The 12,606-nt window shown below is 50.6% G+C and overlaps 1 protein-coding gene across 1 annotated transcript in view; it reads left to right on the top strand.

Annotated features, from left to right (window-relative positions):
- Nucleotides 1-12,606, top strand: part of LOC148515342 (solute carrier family 22 member 6-A-like) — a 99,630-nt gene that overhangs the window by 30,609 nt on the left and 56,415 nt on the right. Inside the window, exon 4 of the mRNA XM_088480142.1 lies at nucleotides 9,276-9,444. Within this exon, the coding sequence (XP_088336268.1) occupies nucleotides 9,276-9,444 (169 nt within the window). The remainder of the gene's footprint in view (nucleotides 1-9,275; nucleotides 9,445-12,606) is intronic.

Here is a 12,606-nt window from a genome sequence, read left to right as displayed (position 1 = left end):
AGGTTGCCATATGAATCCTCCTGAAGAAGTCCAGCTTTAACTGCATTAAGGATGAAACGCATTGAGGACTGTGGGTGTACCCCTAGACTCTAAGACCAGCTACCATCAGATAAGCTTGTTTGAACCCCCTGCACCCTCCACTTGCCGGGCGCCCGCTGAGTGTGTTACCAGCGGGCGCCAGGCACCTATTCAAACCCCCGGTGACAGCCGGAGGACGGAGCTCCCTCCGTCTTCCGGGTCCCGCAGTGTACTATGGGAGTTACGTCATAACGTCATTCCCATAGTGCCGAGGAGCAGACGCCGGGGACGGAGCTCAGGAGTGAGCTCCATCTTCAGGGTCCCGCTGTGCACTATGGCAGTGACGTAATGACATCACTCCCATAGTGCTGAGGAGTGGACGCCGGGGATGGACGGCAGCAGCACTGGAGCGGGGATAAAGGTAAGTGGTTTTTTTTTTGTGTGTGTGTGCGCGCGCGCGGTGGGGGCCATCACTACTGGGTGCAACTACAGGGGCTCACTACTGGGGGCAATTACAGGGTGCTCACTACTGGGGGCAACTACAGGGGCCTCACTACTGGGGGTAACTACAGGGGCCTCACTACTGGGGTAACTACAGGGGCCTACTACTGGGGGCAACTACAGGGGCTCACTACTGGGGGCAACTACAGGGTGCTCACTACTGGGGGCTGCTACAGGGGCCTCACTACTGGGGGTAATTACAGGGGCCTCACTACTGGGGGCAACTACAGGGGCTCACTACTGGGGGCAACTACAGGGTGCTCACTACTGGGGCAACTACAGGGGCCTCACTACTGGGGGCAACTACAGGGGTCTCACTACTGGGGGCTCACTACTGGGGGCAACTACTGGGGGCAACTACAGGGGCCTCACTACTGGGGGCAACTACAGGGGTCTCACTACTGGGGGCAACTACAGGGGTCTCACTACTGGGGGCAACTACAGGGGGCTCACTACTGGGGGCAACTACAGGGGCTCACTACTGGGGGCAACTACAGGGTGCTCACTACTGGGGGCTGCTACAGGGGCCTCACTACTGGGGGTAATTACAGGGGCCTCACTACTGGGGGCAACTACAGGGGCTCACTACTGGGGGCAACTACAGGGTGCTCACTACTGGGGCAACTACAGGGGCCTCACTACTGGGGGCAACTACAGGGGTCTCACTACTGGGGGCTCACTACTGGGGGCAACTACTGGGGGCAACTACAGGGGCCTCACTACTGGGGGCAACTACAGGGGTCTCACTACTGGGGGCAACTACAGGGGGCTCACTACTGGGGGCAACTACAGGGGCTCACTACTGGGGGCAACTACAGGGTGCTCACTACTGGGGGCTGCTACAGGGGCCTCACTACTGGGGGTAATTACAGGGGCCTCACTACTGGGGGCAACTACAGGGGCTCACTACTGGGGGCAACTACAGGGTGCTCACTACTGGGGCAACTACAGGGGCCTCACTACTGGGGGCAACTACAGGGGTCTCACTACTGGGGGCTCACTACTGGGGGCAACTACTGGGGGCAACTACAGGGGCCTCACTACTGGGGGCAACTACAGGGGTCTCACTACTGGGGGCAACTACAGGGGTCTCACTACTGGGGGCAACTACAGGGGGCTCACTACTGGGGGCAACTACAAGGGGCTCACTACTGGGGGCAACTACAGGGGCCTCACTACTGGGGGCTCACTACTGGGGGCAACTACTGGGGGCAACTACAGGGGCCTCACTACTGGGGGCTCACTACTGGGGGCAACTACTGGGGGCAACTACAGGGGCCTCACTACTGGGGGCAACTACAGGGGTCTCACTACTGGGGGCAACTACAGGGGCTCACTACTGGGGGCAACTACAGGGTGCTCACTACTGGGGCAACTACAGGGGCCTCACTACTGGGGGCAACTACAGGGGTCTCACTACTGGGGGCTCACTACTGGGGGCAACTACTGGGGGCAACTACAGGGGCCTCACTACTGGGGGCAACTACAGGGGTCTCACTACTGGGGGCAACTACAGGGGTCTCACTACTGGGGGCAACTACAGGGGGCTCACTACTGGGGGCAACTACAAGGGGCTCACTACTGTGGGCAACTACAGGGGCCTCACTACTGGGGGCAACTACAAGGGAATCACTACTGGGGGCAACTACAGGGGGTTCACTACTGGGGGCAACTACAGGGGGCTCACTACTGGGGGCAACTACCGGGGGCTCACTACTGGGGGCAACCACAGGGGGCTCACTACTGGGGGCAACTACAGGGGTCTCACTACTGGGGGCAACTACAGGGGTCTCACTACTGGGGGCAACTACAGGGGGCTCACTACTGGGGGCAACTACAAGGGGCTCACTACTGGGGGCAACTACAGGGGCCTCACTACTGGGGGCAACTACAAGGGAATCACTACTGGGGGCAATTACAGGGTGCTCACTACTGGGGGCAACTACAGGGGTCTCACTACTGGGGGCTCACTACTGGGGGCAACTACTGGGGGCAACTACAGGGGCCTCACTACTGGGGGCAACTACAGGGGTCTCACTACTGGGGGCAACTACAGGGGTCTCACTACTGGGGGCAACTACAGGGGGCTCACTACTGGGGGCAACTACAAGGGGCTCACTACTGGGGGCAACTACAGGGGCCTCACTACTGGGGGCTCACTACTGGGGGCAACTACTGGGGGCAACTACAGGGGCCTCACTACTGGGGGCAACTACAGGGGTCTCACTACTGGGGGCAACTACAGGGGGCTCACTACTGGGGGCAACTACAAGGGGCTCACTACTGGGGGCAACTACAGGGGCCTCACTACTGGGGGCAACTACAAGGGAATCACTACTGGGGGCAATTACAGGGTGCTCACTACTGGGGGCAACTACAGGGTGCTCACTACTGGGGCAACTACAGGGGCCTCACTACTGGGGGCAACTACAGGGGTCTCACTACTGGGGGCTCACTACTGGGGGCAACTACTGGGGGCAACTACAGGGGCCTCACTACTGGGGGCAACTACAGGGGTCTCACTACTGGGGGCAACTACAGGGGTCTCACTACTGGGGGCAACTACAGGGGGCTCACTACTGGGGGCAACTACAGGGGCTCACTACTGGGGGCAACTACAGGGTGCTCACTACTGGGGGCTGCTACAGGGGCCTCACTACTGGGGGTAATTACAGGGGCCTCACTACTGGGGGCAACTACAGGGGCTCACTACTGGGGGCAACTACAGGGTGCTCACTACTGGGGCAACTACAGGGGCCTCACTACTGGGGGCAACTACAGGGGTCTCACTACTGGGGGCTCACTACTGGGGGCAACTACTGGGGGCAACTACAGGGGCCTCACTACTGGGGGCAACTACAGGGGTCTCACTACTGGGGGCAACTACAGGGGTCTCACTACTGGGGGCAACTACAGGGGGCTCACTACTGGGGGCAACTACAGGGGCTCACTACTGGGGGCAACTACAGGGTGCTCACTACTGGGGGCTGCTACAGGGGCCTCACTACTGGGGGTAATTACAGGGGCCTCACTACTGGGGGCAACTACAGGGGCTCACTACTGGGGGCAACTACAGGGTGCTCACTACTGGGGCAACTACAGGGGCCTCACTACTGGGGGCAACTACAGGGGTCTCACTACTGGGGGCTCACTACTGGGGGCAACTACTGGGGGCAACTACAGGGGCCTCACTACTGGGGGCAACTACAGGGGTCTCACTACTGGGGGCAACTACAGGGGTCTCACTACTGGGGGCAACTACAGGGGGCTCACTACTGGGGGCAACTACAAGGGGCTCACTACTGGGGGCAACTACAGGGGCCTCACTACTGGGGGCTCACTACTGGGGGCAACTACTGGGGGCAACTACAGGGGCCTCACTACTGGGGGCTCACTACTGGGGGCAACTACTGGGGGCAACTACAGGGGCCTCACTACTGGGGGCAACTACAGGGGTCTCACTACTGGGGGCAACTACAGGGGCTCACTACTGAGGGCAACTACAGGGTGCTCACTACTGGGGCAACTACAGGGGCCTCACTACTGGGGGCAACTACAGGGGTCTCACTACTGGGGGCTCACTACTGGGGGCAACTACTGGGGGCAACTACAGGGGCCTCACTACTGGGGGCAACTACAGGGGTCTCACTACTGGGGGCAACTACAGGGGTCTCACTACTGGGGGCAACTACAGGGGGCTCACTACTGGGGGCAACTACAAGGGGCTCACTACTGTGGGCAACTACAGGGGCCTCACTACTGGGGGCAACTACAAGGGAATCACTACTGGGGGCAACTACAGGGGGTTCACTACTGGGGGCAACTACAGGGGGCTCACTACTGGGGGCAACTACCGGGGGCTCACTACTGGGGGCAACCACAGGGGGCTCACTACTGGGGGCAACTACAGGGGTCTCACTACTGGGGGCAACTACAGGGGTCTCACTACTGGGGGCAACTACAGGGGGCTCACTACTGGGGGCAACTACAAGGGGCTCACTACTGGGGGCAACTACAGGGGCCTCACTACTGGGGGCAACTACAAGGGAATCACTACTGGGGGCAACTACAGGGGGTTCACTACTGGGGGCAACTACAGGGGGCTCACTACTGGGGGCAACTACCGGGGGCTCACTACTGGGGGCAACCACAGGGGGCTCACTACTGGGGGCAACTACCGGGGGCTCACTCCTGGAGGTACTGCATAGGAGTATCATTACTGGGGAGTACTACATAGGCGGGCACTGCATAGGGGGACCACTACTGGGGGCATTATATAAAAGGAACTGCATAAGGGGGGCGGTGGCAGCTGGGGCTGGCATAGGTGCTGGGGGGTGGTACATTTTAGTTTGGGGGGGGCACCAACATTTATCTTTCCTCCGGGCACCTGGGATGAAGTTACGCCACTGCCGCTGCGGAACCTCCCCGTATCCTGTCACGGACACTGCTGGACCCTCCTGCACCCCTGCAGGCCAACTTAGATGGTTTTGTAAAGATTTGCCTGTAAAAAGATATCTTCACTGAAATATCTATCATAGATATCTATCAGTGTGTACAACAGAAAGTTGGAGGGAAATCTATCAGCGATATCTTTGGTTGTTCAAGTCGTACCGTGTGTATGCAGCATAACAGCAGACAGATAGGAAACATGGAGAACAGGGATCTGAGCTGAATGACCTGGGATTTTAGCTGTGCACCAAGTTTTACACATAATCCATGAGTCTGCTACCACTGTTTTTTTAATTTATTGACTTCCCTGTAACTGGGTAATTGCCACTAGATTGGTGCCACAGGTGTCTTCATCCAATCTTGAAAAAGGAAAAAACTGTACTAACAGTAAATGATAGACATGTCAGACTGACTCCCATCACCTGTAACTTATATGAAAGGATTATGATGCAGGAGATTTGAAGTACATTGTAGAAAGTATTTCCATAACACAATATCACAAAGAACTGCTTTTTATGTTACTTACCTAATAAACTGAACACAAGTGTGGAGAACTGAGATGGAAAGGATATAGGGATAATAGGGATACTACAGTACTTTACAGAGGGCCTGATTCAGAGATGGATGGAATTGCAAACTCAAACAGGCAGTTGTGCAATTCCGTCCATTTAAAATGCAAATGCAGAAGGAGGTGTCAAAGGTCGCGATTGTTGCTGATGTTCCTTCGGCCAGGCTGTGGGAGCTAAAACTTTGCCCAGCCTGGCCGGATCCTGGCAACTTGCGAGGCCAGGAAGTGCACCCACACAGACTCTAGCCTCGTCCCTCCTGGAAAACGGGGCGGCACGCCCCCGCTCCGCCTCGCAAACGCCGCAGCCTATCAATCAGGGGCTCGCAGTCGGAGGACTGCACATGTGCAGTACACCTCCTTCACATGCGTAATCCTCCCACCATCGGAGATGTGCACTAACCATCGGGTTAGCGTACATGTCTGAATAAGGCCCAGAGAGCTTAGTTGCAGCACACTGTCAGACGGTGGCTGTTAAGGCCGTCTTGATCATTGGGCCTCATTCAGCAGTGTATACCAGCACACTGCTGATTGCAGAGGCGTTTTTGGGGTAGTGCGAAGGCATTCCGCCGATCATCGCAAGCATGCTGGCATTTGCAACGCCAGTATGCATGATGAATCCTGCAAATGACCGCTCTCTCAGTAAGAGTGGCCCTTTGTGGTGAAGGGACTTCCGAGTCTATGGCCCAGAAGCCCCTCCGGTGTCCTTGCATGCGCAGGAGAACGCACGTGCTGCAGGGGGTGCACTCTGTGGAGAGAAGATGGCGTTACCCACTGCAACCAAGCCCCGGAGTACATCGCATTCTGGGGCTTGGTACATATGAGAAATGCAGTCAAACCTGCATTTTCAGGACTCGACCGCATTTTTTTACTTTGCTGCATCCCGCACTTGGTGTCCCAAAACACAGTCACCATGACCTTCTTTGCTGATGCACCCACGTTTCATCGCCTGTAACCATACGCTGCAGGAACTGCACTCCCTCCTCATGGTGCCGTATCAAGTGCACGAGAGACAATCCCATCCTATTGGTTTTGGGAACTTGTGTGAGTTGCTTTGGTAACCAGGGTGAACACTTTTTCCTGTACCCTAGTTGCTCATAAACGATGTTGTGCACAGTACCCACTGAGATGTTCAGTTTGTCAGCGATATCACTAACTGGAATGCATCTGTCTTCCTGAATCAGACTTTCAATGCAGCACAAATTGTCATCTGTGGTGGACGTGCTTGGCTGGCCGGATCTCTACTCATCTTGAACGTCTGTCCTGCTGTTATCAAATGCAGTGCACCAAACCTGTTTCTGTGACATGACATTATCACAATACACCACGAGAAGTTGCCAATGAATTTCAGCTTCTGATGTGCCCTTTAGCCGCAGAAATCTGATCACACTATGCACCTCAATGTATGCAGGGGCGTCAAGAAGGGGGGGGAGCGGGTACAAATTACGTGGGCCCAGGTTTGCTGCAGGGGCACGGCACCGCTCCCCACCCATCTTAAGTCACAGCTGCCGAGCACACACTGCTGTGTGCTGGGCTGCACTGGAAGACTGCTTGTGGCTGCTAAAGCAGCAGCTGGAGCAGTCTCCTATGCCTATGGGGGAAGCAATCACACTGATAGTGCCCCCTATTGGCTGTGCGCCGGGCTGAGGGGCACACAGCGCTGGAAAAATATTTTTTCTTTTTTTTTCTTATGGGGCGTGGCCACGCCTCCCGCTATTAGGCCACACCCCCTGTCACCTGGGCCCGGCGCGGCTCTCATCGGCCCTGGATGTATGACCATGTTTCCGCCAGCCCCGCCATCTTACAACTGATGTTGGGACAGTATGACTGATATGAGGCGCAGTCTAATGACCGTGAGGGGATGCAGTGGTCTACCTGCTTGACCTGGTGGGAAATTAGAATGAAATAGAGAACATTATACATGTGAGAATTCTTGATACCTTACTTATTGAACCACCTTCGTATATATACATATTTATTTCTGGCCAACAACAAAGCATCTACAAAACTTTGTAAACATAAGGGAGGTAAAAGGCCCCTACACACTAAACGATATTGCTTACAATTTGTCCGATTCTGACGCATCGGAACGACAAGCACTTTCCCCTGTTACCACCCACAAACGGCACTAACTGTCACTCAAAGCAGCGACCTGATAGTGACTTACGAGCAACCAAAATCAGATCGCAACGAATGGCTTGCGCACGCGCACTGGGAATTATACACATGCGCAGATGGGCGAAAATTGCTCAGTGAGCGATCGCACCTTAACGAGCGGGTCTGAAATAGGTCCAGTTTGTGCTACTGTGGGGTCGTCAGCCGCACTGCCTGATCTATTGTACATGCAATAAAATGAGGCGATGTTGCTGGCGACCCCATGCAGTGCTATACGGAAAGGGGGCCGTCATATCGGGCACCGGCGCGCCCATTGTATACGGACCGCCCGATGTGTCGGGCCATCGGCGCTATGGTCGTGGACTCGTGTGTCACATCGCTGGGTACACACATCGTTAAGTGTGTACCCAGTAAAAAATATAGAATACCTTATCACCTTATGTAAGTGATGGTGGCAAATTCAGTAACAGAATTTAAAAATGGATTAGACGTCTTGCTTATAAAAAGTACAATCTGTACCTATAAATAGTGCATGACTTTATGGAGGTGATTGTGTTTGGTCATTTAACTTGCTGACATTTTTGGGACCAGCAAGGTTTTTTTCCGCTCCTGTGAGCCTTATTTGGCAACTGTTACACTAGGGGTTTTGCTTTGCCCTTGTCTAGATCAAAACAATATTTCTAAAAGGTTGAACTTGATCTGTTCCCATTTTCATCTTTACTAACTATTTAACTAGATAAGCTAGTTCAGTACAGTACAAAAGTCTAGTTACGGCTCTGGTACAGTAAGAGGCTTGATGAACATGTTTAACAAATATATTGAACTCAGGAGCTGATCCTCAGTTGAACGGATCCCATGCTCAGGCGTAACCTGTGAGTATGTGCAGACAGCGCATGTGCAGATACAAATTTATACATTTTGCTCGCGTCCGTCCTATTCTGAGTCAGACGGCACTCTGCCGGATCTGCCTTTCTGTCAAGTTGGGCATTTTAGGGCGGCAACTGGAACGCAACAATGTGATCACACGTAAATGCCCTGCCTTGTGGGAGTGTCATGGGAGCCTGGTAAAGCTCTGTGAGATTCTGAGCCTTGTACACGGAAAAGGGAAGCCGAGTTCTGATGTATCTGATGCACCTAGCATGGGGCTTGTGCAAGCCCTAATGACGCCATTTGCAGCAATTGGAGTACAAGAAATGGGCAGCACGGGTTTCCGCTTGCAGGTACACAATACCCCACATTAGTCCTACAGATACTCACGTTAGCATTAGGCTGTATATCCGGCTTCCTTGGATGCCAGCAACTACTGCCACATGGGGGTATATTTACTAAAGTGGAGATATTGCCCGTAGCAACCTATCAGATTCTACTTATCATTTATCAAGTTCTCTTCTTGAAAATAACAGCTAAAATATGATTGGTTGCTATGGGCAACATCTCCACTTCTATAAACCCGTACTTTAGTAAATATACCCCTTTGTGTGACTCAGATTTAGCCTCTCACTAATTACCATACATGCATATGCTGAGTAAAGTGATGATACATTGCATTTATTATATTTATTTCACAGTGTGGCAGTAGAGACCATCATGTTGTTTACATTGTGCATATGGTGTTTTATCATTGCAGTTGTAGAGTGGGTTCCAACCAAAGTTCGCACCATCACTGGTACCCTGGCAGGATATTCGTACACAGTTGGGCAACTTTTCTTAGCAGGCTTGGCATATGGCATCAGAGACTGGCGATGGCTACAATTGACTGTCTCGCTTCCATTTCTTTTGTTTTTCCTCTACTCCTGGCAAGTATTATGATGATTTATGTATAATAGATGGTGGACACAGTACATTTCTAATAACCTTACGGTTGGTTTGGTTTCTTTTTGGCAGCTACTGTTCAAATGTCACACATATTTTAGATTTGAAACAACAAAATAATTTGTCCCATTGTAGAATTGACACAGTATTAAATAAAAATGTGTTGAATTAACTATAATTTAAACATCACAATATATTTCCTCCTATTCCTAACTGTCATAAATATATTTCCGTCAATGATTTTACAGTAATAATGAATGTTCCCTGATAGATTTGCACATTATATATAAATATATATAAATATATATATATATATATATAGCAACCTATATTATATATATATATATATATATATATTCAATCAAAAGGCTGCATTCCTATAGTTCACTCAAGGAGATTCTATATAGAAAAAAGAAAAGCTAGGACACATTAGTTGTTTTCGACGTTTCATGATATAAATTATTTTGTCAGGAACAAGTATAAGGAGCAATTGCATACCATATATAGCAAACATAGATACACCCGTGCACCAATTGAGCCACCACAGCTGAAGTCGTGATGACGTCATAGAGGTGCACCCATCTATTGGGAACTATGTTATATATACAGCCAAAAGTTTTGAGAATGACACAAGTATTGGTTTTCACAAAGTTTGCTGCTTCAGTGTTTTTAGACCTTTTTGTCAGATGTTACTATGGTATACTGAAGTAAAGTTACAATCATTTCATAAGTCTGAGAAGCAACCCCACACATGAATGGTTTACTGTTGGCATGACACAGGGCCAAGACTTTTGGAGGATGGCCTGGTGTCAAGAAGGGCAGCAAAGAAGCCATTTCTCTCCAGGAAAAACATCAGGGACAGGCTGATATTCTACAAAAGGTACAGGGATTGGACTGCTGAGGACTGGGGTAAAGTTATTTTCTCTGATGAATCCCCTTTCAGATTGTTTGGGGCATCTGGAAAAACACTTGTCCGGAAGAGGAAAGTTGAGCGCTACCATCAGTCCTGTGTCATGCCAATAGTAAAGCACCCTGAGACTATTCATGTTTGGGGTTGCTTCTCAGCCAAGGGAGTGGGCTCACTCACAATTTTGTCTAAGCACACAGCTATGACTAAAGAATGGTACCAAAACATCCTCCAGGAGCAACTTTTCCCAACCATCCAAGAACAGTTTGGTGATGAACAATGCCTTTTCCAGCATAATGGAGCACCTTGCCATAAGGCAAAAGTGATAACTAAGTGGCTCGGGGAACAAAACATCGAAATTTTGAGTCCATGGCCAGGACACTCCCCTGACCTTAATCCCATTGAGAACTGGTGGTCAATCCTCAAGAGGCGGGTGGACAAGCAAAAACCCACAAATTCTGACAAACTCCAAGCATTGATTAGGCAAGAATGGGCGGCCGTCAGTCAGTATGTGGCCCAGAAGTTGATTGACAGCATGCCAGGGCGAATTGCAGAGGTCTTGAAAAAGAAGGATCAACAGTGCAAACATTGACTCTTTGCATAAACTTAATGTAATTGTCAATAAAAGCCTCTGACACATATGAAATGCTTGTAATTTTACTTCAGTATACCATAGTAACATCTGACAAAAAGGTCTAAAAACACTGAAGCAGCAAACTTTTCAAAATCTAATACTTGTCATTCTCAAACCTTTTGGGCACGGCTGTATATATATATATTAGGGATGTGCAGGCTCGGATAGGTTCGAGTTTGCACGTGGAGTTCGGATTTTTCCCTCCAAAAAAACGGAACTCAGAACGAGGCAAAACGTCATCTTACATGGACGAACATCATCATTCCTGGTCTTTTGTCCAGGAATGATGATGTTCGTCCATGTAAGATGACGTTTTGCCTCGTTCTGAGTTCCGTTTTTTTGGAGGGAAAAATCCGAACTCCACGTGCAAACTCGAACCTATCCGAGCCTGCACATCCCTAATATATATATATATATATATATATGCAGCAAGAGATAAATCGGGCACTCTAAAGATAAGACCAAAAAATACTTGCTCACGGTGCCTTCTTTGGGTCATGGTAGTGTCGAGATGCCCTGCACGGAGTGGACTCTGATCTCATCAGTTACTGTCCAACGTCATTCCCTACTACAGTGTTCTCCCCAGAAAATTTTTCCAGCCGGGTGGCATCAAGAAGTAGCCGGGTGGGGGCCTTCGCAATAATAAAATGTTTTGAACCCTGACCTTGTAATGATTTAAACTTGAAATAACATTTTATATATTAATTCTCCTCTTCTTATTAGAGGCCCAGTCGTCTGATTATGAAAAAGCTGCAAAGTCTGTAGGATCTGGTCCTTTTTATACACATCCCAGATACTGTCCCCACTTGCAGGCTCCCAAAGTGCCGGGTGGTAGGCTGTTTTTTGCCAGGTGGTGCACCCGCAAAAAACAGTCTGGGAAGAACACTGCTACTATCCAAGTGGACATAGAGGGGTAATATAAACCTATGGCGAGTGAACTGAGCCACCGAGCCCGAAGAGTGGCGAGCGAACAAATTTCTTTAGGTGGCCTTTATGGGCATGGAATGCCCTCACTCCATGTCACTTCCAGGTCCTTAGCATGAAGGGGAAATAAGCTCTGCCCTTGGGTTATTCCTCTCCCCATGCATTTCATACGGTTAGAGGCGGCACTCAGAGACTTCTTAAGATGAAAAGATTGTGTTTATTCTACATTAACGTTTTGAGAAATGTATCCCCGTCATCAGGACAAACATTTGTGCAAAAGTAAAAACTTAGATACTTAGGTCCAGAACCCAACTGGCATCCCGCGCCACTGCCATCCATGCTTCTGGCCAGCATTCGCCATGCCCCACCAATGTGTGTCTTACCGCAAGTAATGTCTCCCAGAGCATGTATGTCGGAGATGCCCATGCCGGGACCTTTAGTATCTATTGCAACATATAAACAACATACTGCAGGATACTTATATACAATAGAATAGGATATAATAAAGTGCAAATACATCAAGTGTTCTAGTGCAAGAGAAGTGTCTGTAGACTTAAAGTGCGTGATGCATATACTACAATGACTAAATGTCACAAGTATGAAAATATGAGGTATACTATATTAAGACTATGTTAAGAGCCCTTAAGGGCCCCGTACACGGTGCGATATGCACTTTGCGAT

The sequence above is a fragment of the Taudactylus pleione genome, unplaced genomic scaffold (genome assembly GCF_031769625.1).
Source record: "Taudactylus pleione unplaced genomic scaffold, aTauple2 ptg000250l, whole genome shotgun sequence".
Classification (NCBI taxonomy): Eukaryota; Metazoa; Chordata; class Amphibia; order Anura; family Myobatrachidae; genus Taudactylus; species Taudactylus pleione.
The sequence above is the reverse complement of the archived record's forward strand: the minus strand, read 5'-3'. Positions and strand labels throughout refer to the sequence as shown.